Here is a 25,944-nt window from a genome sequence, read left to right as displayed (position 1 = left end):
ATTTAAAATGAGTCCACGGTGGGACAAACTCTCCAACCAGCCAGGTTTCTATTTTTAAAGATCCCACCTTGTAGTCGTTTTGTGCCTCAGTCTGAAGGTTTTTCTGTTTGGCTTTTTTCATACTCGGCGCCTATGTCGTCACAGTTCGTCCACGGTTTTTACCGCAATGGCTCAGCAGCTGTGGGGTCGTCGCTAAATGTTGTGCACACGTTCACACGTTTTCTCTTTTTTGACGTTTCCTAATGTTCCTAGTCAGCACAGGAAGAGACGACACCGTAGCCTGTGACACTGGAGAATATTTAAATGCATTTAAACTTTATGCTCGAGTTTCAGTACTTTGTTGGAAATAAACTTATTTTATTATAAACACACATAAACAAGTGTCTTTGGTTTCGGTCTCATTGTTAAAGTTGGGCTGTGACAAATATTTTTATGCAACATAAATGGATATATATGCATAAGCATATATATGTATATACATATATACACGTATACATACATAGACATATACACATAGATATCATTCCCATGAAGCTTAACCAAGTTGAATAAGTTGTTGCTCTAATGACTCATGATGCCTCCAGCTGAGCACATTCACTCTCCGTCACCATCACAACACTCAACTGAGGAAACACCTTTGGAAAAAAAACGTGATCATGCCTCCAACAGTCTCAGAAAGGTGGAGACTGATGCCATGGACTGGGGAAAGACTGGGATTTCATTCGTCCATTCATTTGTCACCCATCTCTGCATGACGATGTCTATTTTGATAATCATTAGGTCAGTATTTTGGCACTTTTCCATCTGGGATGTAGGTCTATGTGGCAATCAGCAGCCTTATGTCAAGGTAACACTTCAGTGTGTGTGTGTGTGTGTGTACTTGGATTTATTATCACCTCACACCATTTCTCTGCACGCTGATGATTTGTCCGTTCAGCTGAGTTACTCAATATGTGGAAAATCCCCATCGTGCCACCGAGCGGACAAGTGTCATGTTCCGTCCTGTGGCCTGACCTTTGTACTGGTGCTTACATATTTGTGGTGCTTTACTTCGAATACACAATAAGTCACCGTATGCCCTGCTGTCACAACATTTATCTATTAGGAATTAGGAACAGATAAATATGCAAAACTTGCTCGTCTGTGGAAGTAACACACATAAACGCACCAGGTTACTTACTGCATAGTACTGAAATCCATTTAATGAGCTGCAGGAAGAACAAGGCAGAACAAATAAATATAGCATAGATTTATCACGTGTTATGGAGCCTGTAGTCATCAGCAGCTCAAACATGTTAAGTGATTAAAATGGGCTTTTCTCTTCCTTTCTCTCTCTCACACACACTCATACACACCATTTAAAAATCTATAAAAATTTGAATTAAAATCTTCAGAGTTATTTTTTTGTGAAAATAAAACGTTTCCAGATACTAGTTAGTCAAAACTAACTACTCTCACTCCAAAAAGGTACGTGGCACGTTCATAATTCGTTTTGTGTTTCAGATTTGTCCATAGGGAAACTCTGAGTCGACCCCAAACACACGTGTGTAGTTTATCAGCTGGGAGTGCTACAAAGGATGAAGCTACCGTTCAAAGATGTTTTGTGGGAACGGATCACATTTCCCATCACGTTGCTCATCCGTAAGTGTTACAAAACATTTATAAAAGGTCTGAAGACATGTGATGTACACATCATACTCAAGCTCTATACTGTGAATAGCAGCACAACATGCTGACAGTCCAAAAGGTTTTCTGAGTTGGGCTAATTATTCAGACGGCTCTGTGGCTCTGGAGGTGCATCGAGCAGCTCAAACATATCATTGATGACCTGCCACAGACAGCTCTCCAGAGGAAAGTCATTGTCCACCAGGTTGACCAGGAAGTAGTTGTCGTGAATGTACTTGATGATCATCCGTGACGGAGACTCGTCCTCGTAGAGTTTGGCCCACTGCTCGATCCACAAGGCGAAAGCCTCGTCCTAAGGAGGACACATGGTTAGTGAGGGGAAGTCAGGCTGAGCGGTTTGTGGGTTTATTACTGGACACGTTTGCCTTGTTGGAAGCTGGAATGCTGCAGCTCAACCTTGTAAAAGGAGGTTGTTAACCTCAATGAGATTTATTCTAATTAAATTAAAAAAAACTATAAACAGGAAACATGACGTAACCAGAGCAACACAAGCACATCAGTTATATTTGTGCTGATATAACTGAGGGGCTCTAACCTGTTGGGAGCAGCAGGAGGGTGCGTTGAGGAAAATTTGGGTAGTTGCAACTTTTGAAATGGGACAGAAATTTAAAAAAAAAAAGAGCTTTGAGGTGGATTAAGGTGATGATGGCAGCTCTGTTGTGCTGATTACTAAAAAGTTTTTTCAAACTTTGACTCTCCAGCTTGGACAACATTTCCAGAAGCCACTATTATATAGAAATGTTCCAGTTGTTGCATGTACAGTAGTACAGACTGAAATAAATTACACTGATTACAATTTAACATATTTTATGATATTAAAACAATGCAGTATAATGCAGTATCCAACTTCATCATGAATTTGCTGGGATTTCCCAAAATGTTTCACTATTCCTTTAAGTCAGCGTAGCTCCACTCAGCCAACACAAGCCTGAATCTTCCTGAAGTCCTGCACATTAGCCGGAGTCTTACCTTCCAGTACATAAAGCTGACCGGGTCCACGACAGTCGGCTGAACAATCTCTCTGCCTGGGAAGATCCCCCATGTCACGGCGTTGGGCTGCAAGTCGAGGGCGTTGGTCAAGTTCCGGCCCTGCACACGCGATAGCCACAGCGACACATTAGCCACGTGTACTTGCATGCAAACATAGAACAGACGGATGTTTTTTTCTGTTCAAACTTACGTGCACATTGACAATGTGGTAGTTGACGCGTGGCTCATACTTCTTCAGCACTTTCAGGAGAGCGTCCACGTTTTCACTAGAGGTGAAGAACTCCAGATAAGCCTGTTGGAATTAAGGAGAGGGGTCGAGAGGTGTGAAGCAACAACAACAACAACAACAACTAGCTAAATGACAATCCCACCGCGGTCTAACCTTCTGAAAGACATAGCCCCCTGCAGGTCCCCAACCCACGATAGGGTCTGTGGAGGGCTTGCCATTGATGTTGGGCTGCGAGTTAATGGTGAGGACGCCGCGTCTGTTCACCTTCTCCAGCTCATCCTTCAGCAGGTTGGTTTCTGGGGCCAGAGGCTCATCGTTCCAAGGCAAACACATCACCTGGCAGAAGCAGATGTCTTTGTTTTAACATGCTAGAGGTTTTTATCTGGTTCTAGATTTTATGCTTAGGCAGGCTGCTCACATCCTGACTCCAGAGACTGAGATCCATCTGAACATTTCACGGTTTGCGCTCAGAAGAACATGCACGTGGGCCAGACGTGCACATCAGTTCAAACTACAATCTGGTATATGTCCGTGTGAAGCCTCACAGACCACACATGCAGAGAACATGAGCTGGCCTTTACCTTCTCTCCCACCTTTCTGGGCCATAGGCCTCATGGTTAATCAAATACCACTCAAACCCATCAGGGAGTCACACATTATACATTTCTTCCTCATGAACAATGTCGCTACAGTCACTTTTGGGTCTTTCTTGTCCCAATGATTTGCTTCTTCTAGTTACAATGAAACCCAAGGGCACTGATGAATAAACCAGGATCCCACTGTTTAGCAGGGAGAACAATTCTAAGGCTCTTTGTGGGATTTGTTGGCCACTAAAACCACTTTTTGAAGGAACTGAAAATGCTCACAAAAGCCTGCTCATCCAGTCGCTCGTGATCCCACCTTTACTTTAACTTTTTAATTTCTGGATGCTACAGTGACTAGATGGTTTTAGTTCTTTTTTTAGTACGAATTGGGGATTTATGAGGCATTTGTTGACAATAAGAAACACAGAAATTCAGTTTTTCCCTGTTAGGTCTTAGAAACAAGCGTTTACCTTGTGCCCATTGCAGTTTTGTTGGCCTGTGATGTAACAGGTGAAGACTTCATACACACTCTCTTCATTCATCAGCTCCTCACCCCACATCTGCACCAGTGCATCTTTGGACGACTTGCTCTTTAGGTAGAACAGGTAGTAGTCATTCAACTCGCCGAAAGCCGGAGATGAGGAGTTTCCCCTGAGGACGATACAAACACACATTGTAGTCGTTTCCCCATTTTACATGTACACTTGAAAACAATATATGTGTCAAATGTAAATGCGAAATGTAATGGGAACTGCTGAAGTACAGTTGTTGCTGATAATTTAGCGTTTCGTACTGAGGAAATTGACACCCAGCTTACCATCTGCCATTAGGGAACTCATCCCAGTCCTGGGTTCTGTAGATGTAGCTCTTGGGTCTAGATGCCCAGAAGATGGGTCGAACATCCTCCACCTTCCGTTTGGGATGAGCACTTACTGCCCAGGGAAGAGGCCGCCTGTTAAAGATTAACAAAAAAAGAAAAAAAGAAAAGTGAGGCTGAAAGTTGACAAATAAAACAAGTTTAACCTGCTCAGTTGCTTCGTGACATATCTAGTTTTACCAATTCTGATAAACGAACTCATCTGCTTCACGTGTGTGGAAGAGGCTGAGTTTACTACCAACAGCCGGTCAGAATGCAAAGGAGCATATGTAACTGGAGAAGATTGAATGACTGATATTTGCTGAGCATTTAACTTATTACCGCAGTAAAAATGAGAAAAATTAAAAAACACGTCAGTCACTTGCAGTAAATTTATGCGGCCTGTGACCATGTGTTTTTAGTTGTTGTGTAAAAATGTGGTGAAATCATTTTCTACAATGTTGACAATAAAGTTCACTTAACAGAACCTTATATAAAATAAAATAAAAAGCAATGCAAACAGTTTGTTAGTTTGTTGCATGACAAGCTCTGGGTGTGTGTGGGTGTGTTTGTGTGTTACTGAGCACAAGGTGCTATAATTATCTAGCAGGTATGAAAGATTATGTTTATAATTAGTGTGTGGCACAGATTCAACTGTGGACAATTATGATGTTTAACCGAAAGCCAAGCAAACACTGACAAACACTGGACGACTGTAGGAAATATTTTCCTCAGAAGTGGTTGGTTTTGCTGTGGTTGCGTTCTATGTATCTATATCTATATCTTCATTTGAGACTTTGAAGTGTGACAGTAGGAGCTGGAACCAACACGCGTGGGATTTGTGGACAACTCATCTACCTGCTGAGCCACAGTCGCTCCGATTGTTTTATTTTTTGGGTTTAGTAAAGTGGCCTGGAAAATTCTTCAGCTCATAATCTTCCTGCACATTGATTTTGTGTACAAGTCAGAACATTATGTAAAAATGACGGGTATTGAAGCACATTTGTCTACAAATGAACACATTTTAAAATGACTGTATTATTTACTCAACCCATAAATACAAGATAAAAATTTAAAGGCAAAAACATCCCTATGTTTATGTTGGCAAGTCTGAACAAAAACCAGCTAAAGATGATTCAAGGTTACGGTTCACGGACTGGATTTGTGTCATGACATTTTACACGTTCGATTGTTTTGCAGTAACCTGTTGCACTGTCACCTGACAACAACGAGATTCTGAGTTTATTCTCTTTCTGTGTGGAGTTTAAATCTTTACCTACTGACTCTAAAATGCCTGTATGTGGAAATATAATTTGTCTTTTTTTATTCCGCAGCGGACGTACACAGGATATTACTGACTAGAGACTTAGCTGGATTTTCCTACTTTGAGCGCAGCCAGAGGGATGACTGACCTGGGGTCTTCTTTCCACAGGCCCAGCTGCCGCAGCACCTCCATGGTGGCGACCTCTCGATTCAGGGTGTAGAAGTGGAGTCCCGGCACTTTGCCGCTGTCCAGCAGCACGCGGCACATCTCCACCGCCTGATGAATTCCATAATTACGGATGGCAGCGTCGTTGTCTTTGATGGGTTCGATGACTTTGGTGATCTCGTCTGGAACCTCGAGCTTTGACAGCTTGACAAGCTGCCGAAGGGACTGGTAACCCTGCAGGGAACACATTTCTGTAATGCATACAGCTCCATCCACTGTCACTGTGTTGGGCTGTGGAGGGGACATGAGCATAGCTGTGCGGTGAGCACCGGGCAGGAAACTGCAGCAGGTCACTGACACACACGTTGGATTCCTGCTTTTTATCAGCCAACACATACAGCAATACTGATATATTCGAGATATCCAACCACATTATCGATGAACGTCTACTCATCTACAGATATGTAGTCTAAGTCAAACACTGGAAACTCCAATAAAAAGTAGCCGAGCCAAGTAGCAGCAAAGGTGCCTCTGCAGTAGCCCATCGAACTCCTTGAACTTTGGCTAGTGGAAACCTTTTTAACACCATTCACCGCTTTAATTACTCTACCAACTGTTATTCAGTGGTGGAAACTAACTAGTACACTTCCCCAAGCACTGAATTTAAGAACTATATTTAAGGCATCTCTACTTTACTGAGAATTCCCCTACGTTTCACAGTGTCACTTACTCCACAACATTTATGTGACAGCTTTGGTCACTTTGCAGATTCTTAATGCAAACTAAGAAATCTGGCTCCACCTTGTCCAGCTGCAGCATTCGTGAAGCGGGATGTTTATTCAAAGGCATTAACACTGTGCTGTGGTAATATTTACCTGAACTAAGTAGTTGTGCCAACGCTGCAGTTATTTGCCTTATCAATAAGTGATGTATTAGCAAACGTGCAATCGGTTACATTTCGTACGTGTCAATGTTTGCTCATTGCCACAATTTGGAGTGATGTCACAATTTCCTCGCAGGCTAAAAATGTAAACTCTCCCCGTGTCTGGTGAGTAAACAGTAAAGTTAGTGAATACAACCAACCAAAGGGAGAGTCTGGAGGAGCACAATAACAATACTCCTAACAATATTTCTGTTCTACCTGAATTGGGAAGATTCCCGGTAAAATGGGACATGTGATTCCGTTCGCCTTGCAGTCGTCCACAAACTTGAGGAAGGTGTCTGCCCTGAAGAACAGCTGCGTGATGATGAAGTCGGCCCCAGCATCCACCTTCTCCTTGAGGTGCCGGAGGTCCTCCTCATAGCTCTCGGCCTCAGGGTGGCCTGTGGGGTAGCCTGGACACGCCGCAGATTCAGAAATCACTCAAGCGGCACTTCAAACTTAAACTGCCCGATCCGAGGGCTGAAAACATACCAGCGACGCAGATGTCAAAGTAGTCGTCAAACTCTGAGCGGATGTGCTTGACCAGGTCCACGGCGTAGTTGAAGCCGCCCTCCTCTTCCTCCCAGTCCGCTCCTATTGGGTCTGTGGAGACGACAGCATGTCACACCTCAGCTGGTGGCAACATTTAGTGAGGATTACTAAGAGTATGGTCCAACTTTCTCCTATTACAAAGTTACCCACACGATCCAGGTATAATTAATAGATTAACATCATTGGCCGATTCTTTACACATGTTGTTTGTATGATGCTTGTGCAGTAAGGAACAAACACATATGGATAAAGGCACTTTCCATGCAAAGTTGCCACGTTGCAGCACAACTATTACTAATAACATCACACAGTGAGATCCTTCATGTTATTCTATCTGTTCATGCGTTTGTCTTTGTGAAATTGACATTTTCTGCCACTTGGGCAAATACTTTTACTGCTTTACATATATCTGATTTCTATTGTTTCTTTTTAGCATCTAAATAATAATACAAAATACTTCAGTGAGCCTCTGCATGAAACTCATACAGTAAGCGGACCTGTAGTACCAAGAGTACTTCACACTATAATTATGAGATTAGATTAAAAACAAAACAAGATACGAGGTCGTCAAATCAGCTCCGTTATTACCAGCCGAAACATTAAAGCGATGAAGACGTTAATGACTAATAATTACAATCCAACAATGTCCTATTTATATATTATATATGTATATGACACCTCTTGTTCAGATTATTAAACGTTTCAGGAACGTGTCTTATCACTGATGTGCTGATGATATTCTGTTATCTCGTTCTTTTGGAGAGTCTGAGTTTCACTTGTTGGAATGTTTGTCCTGTATTAAGGACTGGTTGGACAATAACTACCTTCAGCTGAATCCACAAAACACTGAACCTTTGATCATTGCCGCAGATCAGGCAGCACCTCGGTCCTTTGGGCTCCTCGGTTCAGTCAAGCCTCAGAAATCTCGCTGTTGTATTTGATCAATCTATGTCCTCAGATGGTCAAAAACAGTTTTTATCACCCAGGGAATATTTCTAAAGTGAGGAAAATGTTGTCCAGTGTAGATTTAGAGGATTTAGAGCAATTCACTCTTTACTTGTCCTAACAAACAGGTTATAAATCACCTTCAGATTGTTCAAATCTCAGCAGTGAGGCTTGTAACAGGAACCGGTAGAAGTTCCCACATCACACCGGTTTTATTTTCTCCTCCTCTTTAAACATTCTTTTAAAAAAAACACTGAAGACACTGTCAGCTTTTAGCTGACTGGGCTTTTATGGCTGCATCTTTGTTGTAATTGTGATTTAATTTCAATTTCCAAGTTTTATTTTCTGTATTATTTCCCCTTGTTTACATTTTTAAAGCCCTTTTAGATTTTACCTATCAAAGGTGCTATGTAAATACTTTTTACTTACTTACTTATACTCTTTTCGGTAAGTTAATGTTGATCTTCTATATTTTTTAGCCTCTAGGCAAAACCTTATTATCTACGAGACTGATTTTGTTTTTTTAGGAAACGTTTTGTGCATTTATGAATCCGCGTGACAATGCTGGAATTTCCATTTGAGAACATTCCGTTAAACAACTTATTCTCTCAATCTTTGTTTGTTTGTGCCAGTTCTCAACAACGGCACCGTATATCAGTGTGGAAATGACAATTGCCCTGAAGAGGTCAAAGAGGAGCCAATGGATTCATCCTATATGAAAAAATACACGCAGTATAATGGATATTAGAGCTACTGTTAGGGGGAGACAATGGTTAAATACTTGAAATTGTATTTCTTTTTTGGAACTTTCCCCCTTTTCCCTAAAACTACGACTTTGTGTTAAAGTATTATGACTTTCCCTTTACACACCAACATCAACTAAAAATACTACACAATTATCCTGGAAATGTCATTTTTTTTACTACACATAACAAGCATGTTTGCATGTGTCTCTTTAACCAGTTGGCAGATTCTTGAAGTTTTGTCAGCAGACATGTGCCCCGTCTTTTTAAAATCTCACCTCCTCTAAGTGCCATGATGTTCTTGAGGCCCAGGTGCTTTGCTTTGGCCAGGTGGCCAGTAATGTTCTCTTTAGTTTGGTTGCAGCACGTCAGGTGGAGGACACTTTCCAAGCCACAGTAGTTGACCGCTGTGCTGGCGATCATCATGGAGGAGGTTTCCTTGTCCGAGCCTGGGTCACCTGAGGGATGCCAGGTAACGTCGATGAACAGGGGCCCTCCGGAGCCCATACGATCAAACCTGAGGAGTAATGACATCCAGCTGTGAGTACAACAAAGCTGAGTGGTTGGAAAACTGTAGGCTGATGTGGAGTTCGGGACTTTGTTGCTGCTTCTACGTCTGTCAGGCTTCCTGCATTAAACAATCCACCGAGCTCCCTCCATTCATTTCACCTGCCTTGAGATAAGGTTGACAGCTCCACTGGCTGTTCGAGGGGGGAAGAACTCCAGCGAGAACCAGCGGTCCCCGGACTCCATCCTCCGCCGCATCTTGTCCCGCAGCCTGTCCGAGCGGTCCGCGTCCAGCACCGGCGTGGAACAGCGGGAGCTCTCCTTGGAGCTCTCCCCGCCGCTGTTGCTCGCCCCGCTGGAGTCGCTCTTGCACGACTGCCAGCATCCGCCCCCTCGCTGAACCTGGTTCACCATTATGAAGAATTAGACTGCGGAGAAAATGAGACGCGAAACAAAAACGTTTCGCACGTTAACATTCAGACATTTCAACAGCTGCCTCGTGGTGTGACAGCGTGGAAGATAACGTGCCGCCAAACTCAATGGAAAATCTGACCGGATCTTATTAGTAGTAATATTATAGAATACGAATCAAACGTTAATCAAATTTGATAACATTTTTTTCTACACCGAACAAAATAATGGCCATGATCACCGGACATGTCAAGTTACGTTTGAATGTCCCTCAACATGACCCACTTTGCCCCAAAGATTAACTGTAAAGCGGCGGATTTTTTCAATGGAGTTTGGCGACGACCTTCGGCCCGAAATCAACGACTCAACAAAAGCCGCTCGTTTCGTTCCCCGGTTCTAACCACTCGTCCCCGCGCACGTTAAATACAACAGCGGCAAAAGTCATTTCGAGCCTGGAACCTGGTTTGCTGAGCTCCGCTCCGTTACCGGAGCGAACGCCGATGGTAACGGTGCTGGTAACGGTGCTGGTAACGTTAGCTCCGTGTGGTGATGAAGTTAAAAGAGAAACAAAAGCTACGATCAGCCCCCCCAAAACCAAAATCGCTCCCACCTTTTCCAGCTGCTGCTCTACGTGCTGCCGGTGTCCCACACTGTCCTCAGCTGCTGCTACGAAGTGGGAGACGTTAACCGGAGTCTCCCCCCCCCCCACAACTCTCTCCCGTGTATCCGAAGAGGCAGCGGAGCGGTGCGGTGAGGTGCTGCATTCACGTCATGTGGGAAAACCTGCCACCGAGTGGATGCGGAGCGCACTTCACGTGACGAACCTTTGGGCCTCACACACTCTTAACAGAACATTTGGAAAGAATTTGATGCCGATCAAAAAAGTACAACAAAACAAGGCATCGCAGTGACATCTGTTGCAGATTTGGCACATTGAGCAAATAAGTACAACATATTGTAATTTCAAATAAAAGGACCATGTAGTAATTAGAGTGTACAATATGAACTTTAATAACTTAATGATTGAACTGTAAAAGGTGCAAAATATTTTTATTAAATCAAGTCTGGTCAGCAGAGGTTTAGAATCCAACATTTAATGTGAGAGAACACAAGCCCAAAACGAATTTATAGCATATTTAAAGGCTACTAAAATAAACGCCCTTAAAACGCCAAATACTTTAATCTGTTTGGAAACTGTGTTGACTGCAACAGTTATTTGACTTTATTTTTAATGTTTTGATTTTCTTGAACCCAGAACCAATACAAATACAGAATAGCAGGGGCCTTAACAAGGGCACAGGCAGGCAACAATGTGACACAAAAAAGTATATGCTTTCAAAATATGGTATAATGTCATGTTTGAAAACAGTAAAGAGTGGTTTAATATTACTAACTTTACATTTATGAATTTAGCAATTATAAAGATTAAATGTATTATTTAAAAAATGTCACTCCTCTCTTCCCAGTAGTTCTTCTTGATTCGCATGTTTAATTTGGCATGTGATCCCCTTCCTGAACCCTCTGCATTCATCCAGACTTGGGACAGACACAAGACACTGGCTTGTGCCCCCTTGTGGCTGCATTCCTCTTCTTTGTAATTAAAGGTTTCCAGAAAAAGATATTTAAAGCAGAGATTTTTGAATTTCAAATTTTTCAATTTTGATTTGAATGAAAGTTCACCCCGAGGGGACATCAGAGCAAAATACTTCAGTATAATTACAGGTCCAAAATAAATGCACTGTTGTCTCAGGACAGGAATTCCAGAAAGAGCAGTTGGTGCTAATGTTCTTTTGAAACCATAGAGAAAGATACGTTTTCTTATTTGACTTTAACTCTCAGGCCTACGGTTCAGATAGCGGGCTTTTATTTTAGACAATGGCCTTTGCGTAAATTCTACGCAGTTTTGATCATCTGGCAACATTTTCCGCCTTTGGCATCACATGACTTTGTGAGGGGGTGGGGTGTTGCGTTTAGTTGTCATCGGAAATGTAAAACTTTTAAAACTATTGCTTTAACATCATTCGCACATATTTCGAATCGCATTTAGGACACAGATACCGTTCGTACCTGTTATTTAATGTAAAACACTATGGGCAATATGCTACACATTAATGTGCTGCTATCCTCGATTATTCCAAATGTTCGACGCTTTGGTTTGGGCCGGGAACGCAGCGTGACAGTACAACAAAGATGGCGAGTTGTGGAAACTGTTTTTGTTGCCAGTGTTGCTGCAGAGAAGGGGAGACACGGACACCCGAAGAACTGGTAAGGAACTGTAAAATATTTCAGCAAAGTAGCGATCTTTAGATCCGTGCATCGTTTCTTTCTCCTGAGCTCCTCTCAGTGCCACAGATGGTGGTTCACTTGCTCCACCCTGCTGCTGCTCACTAACTGGGTTCGGTTGTTGGCTTGTAGCTTTGGTGCAAACAAGGTGCAACGATTTTAAAAACCCTTTTCACACAACAACAACCAAGCTAAGACAGACAGCGATCTTCCTTTCAGATGAGCCTGCTCGCTGGGTTTTTCTTATGTTTATGGAGGAAAAGGCACCTGAACCAAACTCCGCTTACCAATAATGGAATTCAGAGACTCCTCTCTATTTTAATAAAGCAAATGAATCTCCTATACACAATTTAGATATTATGATTTGATCTGGGCCTCGTCTTCCACCCAACATGCATGTTACACATCAATTTAACACTCTGTTCTCTACACCAACACCTTTAGTGTTGGACTGCCTCGTTATATCAGCATTTATTATTATTATTATTATTATTATTATTACAGTTATGTTTGCTGTGCAAACTCAGTTGAAGTTTCATTACATTTGAGTGTTTCTGAAGAGATGATCCAGTAGCTGAATTACTTCTAAGTCTGTGTGATGACTTGAGGCTACGAGGGAGCTTAATCTCTGGCTTATGGGTATATCTGTGACTCAACTTTTAAAAACTGAGCTTGGTGTGTTCCAGTGACCCTGAGAGAATGGAGACACACCTTCATTGTTTTGCCGATTACTCTGTAAAATGTTATAAATTATTCAGAATTTAGAGTTGCAGTTTCTAGCATGGGGTGGCTGGGGCCCCATTAGAGCAGTGCACCCTCCACAGGGTCAGCGGTTCGGACCCTGCTACCTCCTGGCCAAGTTCGAAGTGCCCTTGGCCAAGACGCCGAGCCCCAAGTTGCCCGTGACGTGTGCTCCATATTTGTAAGACGCATTGGACAAAAGCATCTGCCACCTGATTAATTCTAATTTTAGTTTGTCGTTGGCCCAAATTCGGAGGCCTATCGTGCTGGACGTGTCTGTGATTTAATCATCCTGGATTTGAAATCGTTTTTGTTCTCCCCAGACAATCCTCGGGGAAATCCGAGATGAAGAGGATGAGATTCTACCCAGGAAAGACTATGAGGTGAGAGGTTTGTCAAAAAAAAGTAAATCATGTTTCCATGGTACAGACGAGTCCACGTGGAACGTCTGACCCAGGTGATAGTAACACAGTGTTTTCTCTGACTTTAACAGAGCTTGGATTATGACCGTTGCATTAATGAACCATGTGTGGAAGTTCTGGAGGGGATGAACAACAAGGTAGGACAAGTTAAGTGTCTCTTGTTTGTCCGTCTTCACATTTTGAAACGTTCAGCTCTTTACTATAGTTGTTATTGGAAGAAGTATCCACTGTCATGTGCTGTAGTGCTTCTCTAAATCTTCTTGTGAGCAGAAATCAACCAGAGTCATATTTGGTGTCAACTCTTTTTGGGAACGTTTTTTTCCACTTGCCAACAGAAAGCCAAAAAGTATGAGGCCGTTCGGTGGATAATGGTGTTTGCTATTGGCGTCACAGTGGGTCTGGTATGTGCATTTAGGTTAATTACAGCATTTATTCATTTAGTTTATTCCAATGTGTTGCAAATGAGCGTTGCCGTTATTTTGGTTTCAGGTCGGCCTGTTTGTGGATTTCTTTGTGCGCCTCTTCACCACAATCAAATTTTCTCTGGTTGGTGATTGTATCCTTGAACGCGTTTGAATTTACTCACACTTCAGCGTTCGCTGATCTACAGACCACTTCATGAAAGGGGATCTTCAAATTAAAAGTCTGTGCTGGGTTGTTTGGGGCCATTGTTAAGAAAACAAAAGTGGGAATATTTTCAGATTGTTGTACAGGAGCAATTATTCTGCCAAATCAATTTTCCGGAAAAAGGGAAACAAAATGGTTAAAAAAAAAAAAAAAAAAAGCCCTCCTCTCAAAAGTAATAATTTGACTTTCATCTTTTTTTGTTCACATTATTAGGTACACCTGCCAAATCTAATGCCAAACATGCAACGTGAGAAAAGTAGAACCTGTTAGCGGTGGTCAGATTGGTAATTTTAGGTTTGTCTTCAGTATTTATGGGTTGTTCTGCCTTAGCTGACGCCTTTAGCTGTAGAGAAGTGCAGCGACAAAGGTTGTCTCTCTCTGTCTCTGCTCGAGCTCCTTGCCTTCAACATGACCTTCGTCTTCATTGCCAGTGTACTTGTTCTCATTGAGGTAAGACCCATCAGGTATAGTCCACGTTATTCTCTGCTGAAATACACTATCTGGAGACAGAACTTGAACTGAGCGTCTCCAAAAAGTCTCAGTGGATAAACTCTAGAGGCCGCACCGACCTGCACGATGCTAACATGCAGTGTTCTGGCTCTTGTGTTTTTCAGCCAGTAGCTGCAGGCTCGGGGATCCCAGAGATTAAAAGTTACTTAAATGGTGTGAAGATTCCTGGAATTGTCCGCCTGCGGACGTTTCTGTGCAAAGCTACTGGAGTCCTGTTCAGTGTGGCTGGAGGTAAAGTCTGACAGAAAGTCGTGTACAGTAAGATTGTTTTCAGACTGCAGTTTTTACACCAAATAACACAAAAAAACATGTCAGATTCCTGAGTCGTAAGTAGCTTCTTACAAAATTTTACATGCAATCACATGGCAAAAGGAAAAGTGACAATATTCTACGAGAGATATGTGTATCCTTGATGCATATTTGTATACAGTCACAAGAACAAGTAATGGCACTGTTTGCAATTTCCTGATTTTGTGTCCCACCACGACTTTGTATGTTTTAATGGGTGTGTTCAATGAAGCTGTAAGATCAGGATTGTTCTCTTCTACAGAGAGAAATAATCTACATCTACTTGACATTTGTTTTGGCTATAAAACACTGGTTTGTCCCAACATTTGCAGAAAGTGATGATGTTGCACAAATACTATGCAACTAAGTTAAGAAATGCTTTAGTGAACATGTGTAAATGTGAAACTGAACCACACGTGAAGACGATGGTCATCATGTCAGTTGTCGCCTTCCGCTGTAAAGTGTTGCTTATGAGAACAGAATGTTAAAGATGGTGCAAACGCACAGTGACTCATCAGACAGAGCTTTTGGTTTAGTTCCCGCACTGGTCTCAAGCAAATGTGCGGACTGTGCCTCTGACTCAGTGTGTGTCCACTCAGGTCTGTTTGTGGGGAAGGAAGGTCCGATGATCCACAGTGGTGCCATCGTGGGAGCTGGTCTTCCTCAGGTACAGCGCCACACATCCTGGACACAGCAATTGGTGACAAATACGGGCTGAAGTGCACTGAATGTAAAGGTGTTGCTAATGTTTGAACCATTCATCCACCAACCTGTAGCATATCATCCCGTCCGGGTTCAGCACTTTGATCTATAACCTTAATAATATTTAAATTTATACAATTTCACTCGAAGCTGAAACATTTTGAGCTTCAAACATCGTGGAGATGACAAATGGAAGGTGCCACATGGTTAAATGGTTCAGTCACTGATCTATTTAAGCTGCTTCCATGGCCAAAGTGTGTGAATCAGAGGTTTTCCTCCTGTATTAGTTTCAGAGCATCACTTTCAAGAGGATCAAGTTTGATTTCCCCTACTTCCGCAGTGACAGGTATGATGCACACTTCTGTTATCAAAGTACCGCGCACTGTTTTCTGCTTCCCTCAAAATGCGATGCAAGTCTGAACAAGCACAGGTTATTGTGTTGTCTGAACTGTTCTTCAGGGACAAGCGGGACTTCGTGTCGGCGGGCGCAGCTGCTGGAGTCGCTGCAGCCTTCGGAGCTCCTATAGGTGGCACCCTCTTCAGTCTGGAGGAGGGCTCCTCTTTTTGGAACCAGGCCCTCACTTGGAAAGTGGTACGTCAGGTCATCCAATACAGAGCCTCAAACCAAAACACGTGTAAGTGTTGAAAACCGCTGAATACCATCAACCAAGTTCCTTTCTCAGCCCTTTTGTTCCATCTGCTGTTTTAGCTCTTCTGCTCCATGTCGGCCACCTTCACCCTCAACTTTTTCCGTTCTGGGATTAACTTCAACAAGTGGGGCTCCTTCCAGTTGCCTGGGCTGCTCAACTTTGGAGAGTTCAAGGTATCAGAGTTTTTCTCCGAACTTAAATCTGTGACACAGTACCCACCTCCCACCGGCTTCAGCCTTCTTCCCACAGCTTCTCTTCCACTTAACCTTCGGTTCACATGCAGCACTCTAATCCCGGCCTGAAATAAAATGCATGAACAAATTTATTTACTGGATTTTTTTTTTTTTTTTTTTTTTGGTCAGTGTCCAGATGGAGATAAGAACTGCCACCTGTGGACAATAGTGGACCTGGCCTTCTTCGTCCTGATGGGGGTCGTTGGCGGCCTGCTTGGGGCACTTTTCAACTGCATGAACAAGGGCCTGGCCAAGTATCGCATGAGGCACATCCACCCGAAAGCCAAGTTTATCAGGTGATTTGCTACACGAATTATGCAAACGGGGAACAGTCTTTCATCTCATGGAGCTTTTCAGCTGCATAGTATCAGCTCGACTTGACTCCACTCTACTCGCCTTTTATTGTTTTTCCATCCTGCAAAGTTGAGGATGGTACCTGCTACCTGGTCCTTTTTCTTTTTGAGTAGAACAGAGTAGAGTTAAAGCCCAGTTGAGAGGTTACAATGCCATGAAAATGCGACTATAGAGTAGATCATGTCAATCAGAGATGGTAATTGTCTTCTATGTAACACTACTTTTCTTTTTGCAGAGTTCTAGAGAGTCTGCTGGTTACAATGGTGACAACAGTGGTGATATTTACAGTTTCCATGCTGTTGGGTGAATGTCGTGAACTGTCCTCCCCAACAACCCATAACACTACGGTAAATGTGATGGACTTTTTGAAATCGTAATTGTAGTTAGACAAACTGCACAGTCCTTTGTTTCTTATATTAAGTTGTGAGTTGTTGTTTTTTTTCTTCAGGTTTCTGGCAGCGAGGACATCAACTCAACTGTCCGTCAGTTCTTCTGCTCAAACAAGACCTACAATGACATGGCCACGTTGTTCTTTAACCCACAGGAAGCCGCCATCCACCAGCTCTTCCACCAGGACGGTGAGATGTTGGCGTTTATACTGAATTACTGTGGGGAAAAAGGAGCTGAGTGGGAAGGCGAATCTCTTGTTTTACCAGTCAACCTTTCGTCCATCCCTCACCTATAGTCAGAGGCTCAAAACAATTACATCCCAGTACAACAGGGCAGGGTCGTCCTTAGAGGTGGGGTGAGAGGGTCTGATATCCATCATATATTAAAAAAAGGAACCGGGTGAGGTGGTTCGGGATCTCTCCTGCCAACCTTGCTCCGCAGGTTTTCCAGCTTCATGGAGCTATTAGAAGACCTTAGGGTAGATTAAAATAGTGCTTGACAAGTTATATCTCATCTGGCCTGGGAAGATCTCAGGATCCCCCAGAAAGCAGTGGAAAACACTGCTATACATCTGCTGGTGTAGGTCAGGCTCATTTGTGCATCTGGGCACTTGGAGTTGAAGTGGTTCAGTTGGTAGAGCAGTCTGCTGTGAGCCCCGGGGTTGGTGGTTCGATTCCCAGTTCTTACTGGTATGAATTTCCCCATAGGAATCAGTTATATTACCAGTGTTATCTGCTCTCTATTTTATCATTCAGTTCATTTTGTAGATACATGACTTTGAAAAATAATTTATTTCACCAATGACTTGCACTGTCTTCCTGTCCCCTCAGGTACCTTCAGCCCCGTGACTCTATCAGTGTTCTTCCTGCTGTACTTCCTGTTGGCCTGTTGGACCTATGGCGTGTCTGTACCCAGCGGCCTCTTTGTCCCCTCGTTGCTGTGTGGAGCAGCTTTTGGACGTCTAGTTGCCAACATCCTTAAAGTGTGAGAACAATGTTCTCCTTATGTTTCTAATGTCTAATGTTCTGTCACCCACCTTTCCTCCATTACCAATAGCTATTAAATATCACACATTTGAAAACAAATCAGAAGTGTAAAAGATTATGTCACGATAAGTGAGCTACCTTTGGTAGGATGCATCGTGTACAATATTGCTCCAGCTCTAGTAAAAACTAACCAGGAACAGTTTTAGGTCATGTGGTTCTGAAATCATGACCCTTTCATCAGAGCCACAGCTCTCAGACACCAACAAGAGGAAGGTTTGGTGTGTTTTTTGGAGTTTGGATAAATCCAGTGTTTATGACGTGCTTGGTTAATCACATCCTTCCAGCTCTTTTCCGAACACACAATCATGAAAAACAATGGAGGTGAATAAACATCTCCCAAAATGTCACCGCTAATTTATGACCAAATTTAAAGGGAGTTTTGGCGACAGTGCTGATCTGCACGTCCACAGGCCTCGTAACAGAATCTGCTGACTGGCTAGATTTTCTACTTTTCTTTGTCTCAGCTTGTTTCACATCCTCTAGTTTCACAAACGGATGTTGAGCTTCTCTCAGGTTGGCAGTGTCAGCAGTGGCCTGGTAACCGTGGGAATCAGCCTGTGGTTGTGCACCTCCACCCATTCCCTCCTCCCACATCCCCCCGTTGCTCACCTCACCCCCCTGCGTTCGTCTGTGCTCCATTAGGAAACTGGGAATGGACATCTACTCGGGGACCTTCGCGCTCATTGGAGCCGCCGCCTTCCTTGGTGGCGTGGTCCGGATGACCATCAGTCTGACGGTCATCCTCATTGAATCAACCAATGAAATCACATACGGGCTGCCCATCATGATCACTCTAATGGTACACTGTCATATTAAACTGTGCGGTTATATTTTAAAAATGAATATTAATGTGGTTTAAACCCCCTGCATGGAATAATTTCAAGCTGACATTGGTTTTGTGTTGATTACCAGGTGGCCAAGTGGACTGGAGATTTTTTCAACAAGGGCATCTATGACATCCACATCCAGCTGAGGGGAGTCCCACTGCTGGAGTGGGAGACTGAAGTTGAGATGGACAAGTAGGATTTGCTGTTTGGTATTTAACAAATAAGAGTAAAGTCTCTATGTGCCTGGTGTTTTTTTTTTTATTCTCACCTGTATCATCCAGTTATCACTGTGGCATGAAGAAGTGCATTTCTAGCCTATAAAGAAGATACATACGATATGATATCGATGGTTTCGCTTCCAGTCAGTCAGTATTTATTTAAATAGTTATTGTGTCATATTTGCAGTTCAGAAACTTATTTCACGTTTGACATTGCAAATCATTTGTCACACGTCCACTTTTGATGAATTCTAACATGAGTTCTCATCCTGTGTCTATGCATATGTATTTTTCCAAAGGCTGACGGCCAGTGATATCATGGAGACCAACCTGACCTACATCTACCCCCACACTCGCGTCCAGTCTCTAGTCAGCATCCTGCGCACCACTGTCTACCACGCCTTCCCGGTGGTCACGGAAAACCGGCAGAACGAGCGGGACTTCATGAAGGGCAACATCCTGGTCAGCAACAACATACGCTTCAAGGTAGGTCCTGTAACATTTAACATTTTTAGCTGTTACAGCGGAGCCTCCAGAGAGAGCTGCAGAAAGGGGACATTTTAGTGCACAGGAATGTCCTCTAATGCTGCTGCCACACTACTCAGGATTCCGTTTTTCAGCTTTTTGAAAACTACACTGTTGATTTAACTTCATTACTTCACACATGAGGTGTAGGCGACTGCGTAAACTGCCAGTAGATGGAGGTAGAGGACTGTGTGTGTGGTGTTAACAGCAGTGTTCCAGGGATGAAGCCCAGGTCTGTTTTCTTCTGTTCTTAAGTAAACCAATCAGCACTGCAGGCCACTTTTTATTTCTGCCTTTAGGAAACAACACATTCAATTTTTTCAGTGCTCTTAAACAATCTCTTTGAAGTTAAAACAAGGCCAAAGCTTTATCCAGGTTTCATTTATATATAACAAACAGTCTATTCAATTAAATAATTACACACAAATGATTCTGTTCTTTTTTTCATATTCAACACATTCAAACGTTCACAATGTGGGCTGGGGAATGTATGTAAACCCGTCTGGTCAAGAAAAGCTAATTGGAGTCAGGAACAAACCTGAGGTCCAGTCAGTGAATCAAGATGGGAGGTTTAAAATAGAGTCACTTTAACTTATAAAATCACATTAACATTTAGAGCTTTCTCTTTCCGAGAAGCATCTGCCCTAAAAAAAAAAAAGAAAATACACTGGAAGATCAAGAAGTGTTTATTTGCATAAAGCTAAAATAGTGTGGTGCCAACATAACAAAGCCGATAACTGCTCAGCCGCACAGTCAGACATCCTAACAAAATGCGCCTCCTTGAGTTTATTCCTGTCCCACAGAAATCCAGCGTCGTGTCCCGTGCCGGGGAACAGCGACGGCGCTGCCAGTCCATGAAGTCGTACCCCTCAAGCGAGCTGAGGAACGTTTGCGACGAGCAGAGCGCTGTGGTGGAGCCCGCAGAAGAGGGAGAGGACCTGCTGCAGCAGATGTTAGAGAGGAGGTAGAACAAACACAAATTAGTTCATTCATTTTCCTTTGTTGAAGTGGAATTTTTGAATTTGATAAATCGTGGCCTGCTCTAGTTATTATGATGTTGCTGTCCACATGCAGGCATGCTCCCTACCCCAACCTGTACCCAGATCAGTCTCCCAGTGAGGAGTGGACCATGGAAGAGCGCTTCAGACCGCTCACCTTCCACGGCCTCATCCTGCGCTCCCAGCTGGTCAACCTGCTTATCAGAGGGGTCTGCTACTCTGAGAACCAGTCGGTCAGTCACACATTTGGACTTGCGTTCATTTCCTAGAGACTTTAAATAACCCCGACCAACGCAGAGAAGATCGAAACATCAAGCGACTCCATCAGAGACACAGAAATTGCTCGATGCAGTGTAGGACTGCAATCAGCAAGAGTTTAAAGCGGGCAGTGAAGTAGTGATGTCAGGATGAGTAGCCAGCTTTAATCACTTTTTAAGAGAAACACTCGGGATCAGCTTTTAGAAACAGCTAGTGGTATGTGGTGCCCCTACTTTTATTCTGTGTCCTGCATCTGCTGCCATAATAGAGATGGTGTGTGTGTGTGTGTGTGTGTGTGTGCAAAGTCCCACCCCCTTTAGCTACACCCCCATGAAAATTCACCCGATACACCTAAAAAGAACATGCTGACTTAAGCTACATGATTTACTATATTTACTAGTATTTATTTGACAAGCATATGTTTTTTACATTATGTTTTTATATATGTATATTTCTTTTAGTTAACATTTGTGTAGAACGTGTACTTCCTGGAAAAGAATGGTTAGAATTAAGTGCATGTGAGTGAATAAACATGACAACCAAAAAAACAAAAACAAAGAAATAAAATCTACAATTAGCTGCCAGGATTTTAAATTTTTTTTTTTTATTACAATAACAATTATTGGTAGCTAACTGTTTTGTACATGTACATCGTGGAAGCCCTGGGTAAATATCGACGAGCTTTTATGTAGGTGGCTGTGTTTTGTTTAGGTTATGGGTTGGATCACGTCCTGGTTTGATTTTTCGACATCTAGCGCAGGCGTCTCTGGAGATGTTGTTTTAAGACTTTGCTTAAGAAGAAACCGTTTCAAGTTCCAAAAAACGTCATCCAACCAAATGTCTCCCCGTTCCGTCCACCACAGAGCGCCACTCAGCCCAGGTTGTCATACGCAGAGATGACTGAGGATTACCCACGTTACCCCGACATCCACGACTTGGACCTGGCCCTGCTTAACCCCCGCATGATAGTGGTATTGAAACACCCAATGAGAAGAGCACTTTTCCCACATATTTTGATATTGAAAAAAAACTCTGGATGTAAGGTGAGAAATAATGTTTCATGTGCTTCCAGGATGCGACCCCCTACATGAACCCGTGTCCCTACACAGTGTCACCCAACACCCGCATCTCCCAGGTGTTCAACCTGTTCAGGACCATGGGCCTGCGACACTTACCAGTGGTCAATGCTGTCGGGGAAGTAAGTAGTAAACGGGAAGAATCGGTTTTTGAAACTTGATACTAAGTTGGTATTTTGGTCATGAGTCATCGGCGAAATACTCAAAGAAACGTTCTAATCTCTTGATTGTTATCTCACATGTCTTTCAGATCGTTGGAATAATCACAAGACATAATTTAACCCACGAGTTCCTTCTGGCCAAACTGAGACAGCACTACATCACTATTTGACCCGACTCAGGACGTCCTTCCATCCTTTCAACCCAAACTCTGTTCAGCGTTATTCTGAACCTCTTCATTCCCAATCGTGTGTAGGCATTCCTAAACACACACACACACACACACACACACACACACACACACACACACACACACACACACACACACACACACACACACACACACACACACACACACACACACACAGAGTCTCTGGTACAGTAGGGAACACAGTTCTCTAGGAAGTTAAACCACTTGTTTTTCACTTAATTCTTCAATTTTCCCTGTCGAGGATTTGTCAGCCCCACATGCATTGTGGCACTGGAAGCATCCTGATCTGTGAAGGAATGTTTAAAAAGTCACAAATATCCCTCAACAGATTCTTTTTCATGATAATTTATTCACGGACACTCTGAGCGACAGGACCATGGTGTTGGTCTATTGCGATTCAATGGCATTAAATGTAACTCATTAGCAATAAAGATCAATGGCTTTGCGGCTTGTACCTTAAGGCGTCGCCACATCGGAACATCTGCCCCACGTTGATTTTGCTCGTGCTTTTACGCCGGATGCCCTTCACGCCGCAACCCTCGCGTTCTACCAGGTTGGGACCGGCGCCAGGTTGGGACCGGCCGCACCTGTTGGCGTGGGGATTGTAAAGCATTAGCAATCTGAGCAGTTATTTTGATCACTACAAACTTATTTTTAACTCAATAATTATATTTTTCTCAGTTATCAAGTTATCCTCGATGGCAGCACGATCTCGTGCAGGAATTAATATTCAGCTTTATTTCTGTAGTTCATAATTCCCCCGCAGCACTGAAACAATAGGACTTGAGTTCACTTTGGTTTACCGTCCTCGTCACTGTCTAACCTCGTTTTGAAGAGTTGTCTGCACATTTTAATTTACTGTGAACGTAACTGGAATATCTGCACTACAAGCAGGCTGACATCTTCTCACAGCCTGCAAAAGACCTTAGTTGTTCCTGGAGGAGTTTGCTTGAAGACCGTGTCATTTCTAACCACTTCATCAGTCTGTCGGCACATTGCAATTGTTTTGCACTAATGATATCTTGTAATATTTCATTCAGTCAGTCAGTATTAGTAGGTGCCAGGGTTAAGTGGACTGTCTCGAATTCTGCTCGTTAAGGTTTTGTAACAGGGAATTTAAACAAAACTCTCTAAAGTTGATCTTTGCTATTAGTCAGCATTATGTTATCTAAATACATTTTCAAGTTTTTTTTTTTTTTTATTAATATATAATTTCATTTTCATTCCTAAAAGGAACTAAAATGTGACTTGGAGCAAAGGCAAAGTAAATGGAAGCAGACTTTATTGATGGACTATCATCAACCAAGGTGGCACATAAGTACATTTAACATTCCTTTATGTTTTTTTTTATCTCAGCTTTATGTTTTATTTAAGAGATTATTTTTATAAAATTTTATTTTGATTATGATTTGCTGCCTGTGCTTTGAATGATTCAGTGTTGCATTTCTAAATGGACCGAGGCTGTCCTCAACATTATTGTCTGAGAATTGTTCAGTTGTTGTTTTAGAATTATTTATATATATATGTTATCGATTTTAAGTCCTACATTTGACACAACAGGTGATGTGCACAATATGAGATTAAGGCTAATGGTGGATAGTGTTTCCCAGTGTGATACCAGACCCGAGGGACTGTTTGCCTGCCAAGTTTCCTGTTTCATATTATTTACGTGGAGATTTAGACAGCAACCTGTGCCTGTTTAGGAATTTGTAGTTTCTACAAATATAGAGAACTGGCACATGGCACAAAAGCTGCAGCCATGGAACACACACACAAAAAAGCAGAGACTGATGTCTTGTGCCTTTTTATTATCATCCAAATAAAGGTCATTCTGTTTTGTCAATCATACGACGTTTGCCTGTGCATTTTTTGATTTGCTCATTTTAACGAGGATGCACTTAATTCAAAAGCAGGTTTAAGTATTTAATTTATTTACTAGAGTTAAACGGATTGGTTAATTAAACAGTGGGTGATTTGACAAAAACATAATTGGCAAAAATTCAAACTCGATTTCAGCGGATTAAAAGAGTTAACATAATCTGATGAATCAATATCAATAACTATTTCTGTGTTTACACTGACTTACAGTATGTTGATGCCATTTTCTGATATTTAAGCTTTTTGGCAACGTGAAAACAAACATGGCAAATTGCTTATTTGCAATGATGGAAATGGGTTCAAATTATTTTTAAGTTGGAAATCTTAAAATGTACTTAGCGTCTTTAAATGGCCTCCTGGACTTGCCAGTTCATTTTCTTTACCTTGTAGTTGCCTTACGTATGTATAGTGTTCAACCTGGTACTAACTGAATCAGCTAAACCAACAAACAACATTTGATATAAAAATTAAAATGAAAATCTACAGGTCACCTAAAAAGTTTTCTATAGAGCATTTAGGCTACTGTCCATAATTTTATAAAGCATGTAACTTTATTGTCTATGTGCTGTTGTATAACTATCTATTTTATACCACCTGCTATAATTCTGCCATTATATTTACATCTGTGCATTTACATTTTCCTAGTGTCACGTGACGAGCACAGACTAAGTTTTCTTCAAGTTTGGGATTTGTTATGTGCTACATAATGGTGTATGACAGCCCTGGTGGTCTCGTTACAGCCTGGTCAGGTGCACAAGCAATTAGCCACAAGTGGCCATTGACAGAGATGAGACCCGCAGTTTCCCCTCACAGGTGCAGTTCAGCATTAACCGGCTCTGACACCTAATGCAGAGATGTAAAGGAAAGAAATCCAGCCTGAACATGTTCAGTAACAAGCATCATGCACTTGAACTGCACTGACACTTCAAGTTTGTGCAAATCTTGACGAACCGTGATACATATTGTCGTAATGATTTGACAGCGCGTTAAAGAACATCTAGCGAATGGACGGCGTTTTCAGACTTCTTGTGTTTTTGAAGGTTACCAAAGCATCAAAGGTTTTAAGTATCACAGATCTTCATTGTGCTCTCCGAGGTTTAACCCCGTTGTATGTTCAGAGAAACGGCCTTAATCTGGCCCTGATCTCAAGTCTGACTCTTGCCTCCAGTTATTCATTCATTCCGTGCCTGCACATTTCCTGTAATTCCTGTAATTTCAGGTCCAGCCGTCCCCTCCCCGTCCTTCCTGCCTTTCTCAGGCACCTGACCCAACACCTGTTCAACGGTTCAGTTATTTGTTAGTAAAGCCAGCGGTAAGCTGTGTGTGTGTGTGTGTGTGTTTGTGTGTGTGTGTTTCTGTGGAGCTATTGATATTATAAACATAATTACAGTTTCACAGATATCTATTTTCAGTTCACTGCTCAGATCAGTCGGCCTGCAAACACACTAATACTTAAAAATTGAGAAATGCTCTGCTAGCTGAGATGGAAATGTGTCTATCACATTGTGGCTTTATTTTAACCAGATTCAGTTCTCTGTGCATCAAATTAACAGAGCATCGTGTGACATTTTAAGTAGTTGGAGCCCATCATATCTCATGAAGCCAGCAGAAGATTTCCTCTTTAGCACAACAGCGTATAAAATTTAGTTTCAGTAGCACTTACAACTTTATCATCTCATTTTATGTCATTAGAA

The 25,944-nt window shown here is 42.4% G+C and overlaps 2 protein-coding genes across 5 annotated transcripts; one reads left to right on the top strand and one right to left on the bottom strand.

The window, feature by feature from the left end:
• Positions 1-1,172: 1,172 nt before the first annotated feature.
• mthfr (methylenetetrahydrofolate reductase (NAD(P)H)) lies at positions 1,173-10,623 on the bottom strand. Of its 3 annotated transcripts, none has more exons than XM_067528441.1 (12): positions 10,465-10,623; positions 9,610-9,871; positions 9,215-9,453; positions 7,189-7,299; positions 6,916-7,109; positions 5,758-6,065; positions 4,307-4,441; positions 3,960-4,140; positions 3,059-3,241; positions 2,867-2,968; positions 2,656-2,775; positions 1,173-1,978 (listed from the first exon to the last, which is right to left on the bottom strand). In XM_067528441.1, the coding sequence occupies exons 2-12, from the start codon at positions 9,855-9,857 to the stop codon at positions 1,763-1,765; spliced, it is 2,037 nt and encodes a 678-aa protein (XP_067384542.1). In that variant the 5' UTR covers positions 9,858-9,871; positions 10,465-10,623; the 3' UTR covers positions 1,173-1,762. The 3 variants fall into 3 exon arrangements, with proteins under 3 accessions (XP_067384542.1, XP_067384544.1, XP_067384543.1); XM_067528443.1 differs by having other exon boundaries at positions 5,758-6,008; XM_067528442.1 differs by lacking the exon at positions 10,465-10,623 and adding an exon at positions 10,314-10,433.
• Positions 7,286-24,218, top strand: clcn6 (chloride channel 6). 2 transcript variants are annotated; one of them, XM_067528440.1, is made up of 23 exons: positions 7,286-7,407; positions 13,202-13,261; positions 13,372-13,437; positions 13,636-13,701; positions 13,790-13,856; positions 14,271-14,377; positions 14,542-14,668; positions 15,325-15,392; positions 15,715-15,773; positions 15,887-16,019; positions 16,137-16,250; positions 16,440-16,606; positions 16,900-17,011; positions 17,113-17,242; positions 17,885-18,038; positions 18,743-18,899; positions 19,013-19,119; positions 19,445-19,631; positions 20,474-20,634; positions 20,745-20,901; positions 21,790-21,897; positions 21,999-22,124; positions 22,253-24,218. In XM_067528440.1, exons 3-23 carry the CDS (start codon positions 13,426-13,428, stop codon positions 22,331-22,333), a joined length of 2,400 nt encoding a protein of 799 aa, XP_067384541.1. In that variant the 5' UTR covers positions 7,286-7,407; positions 13,202-13,261; positions 13,372-13,425; the 3' UTR covers positions 22,334-24,218. The 2 variants fall into 2 exon arrangements, with proteins under 2 accessions (XP_067384541.1, XP_067384540.1); XM_067528439.1 differs by lacking the exon at positions 7,286-7,407 and adding an exon at positions 11,842-12,119.
• Positions 24,219-25,944: the final 1,726 nt, after the last annotated feature.

This window comes from Channa argus, chromosome 13 (assembly GCF_033026475.1).
Source record: "Channa argus isolate prfri chromosome 13, Channa argus male v1.0, whole genome shotgun sequence".
In the NCBI taxonomy this organism is placed as follows: domain Eukaryota; kingdom Metazoa; phylum Chordata; class Actinopteri; order Anabantiformes; family Channidae; genus Channa; species Channa argus.
The sequence above is the reverse complement of the archived record's forward strand: the minus strand, read 5'-3'. Positions and strand labels throughout refer to the sequence as shown.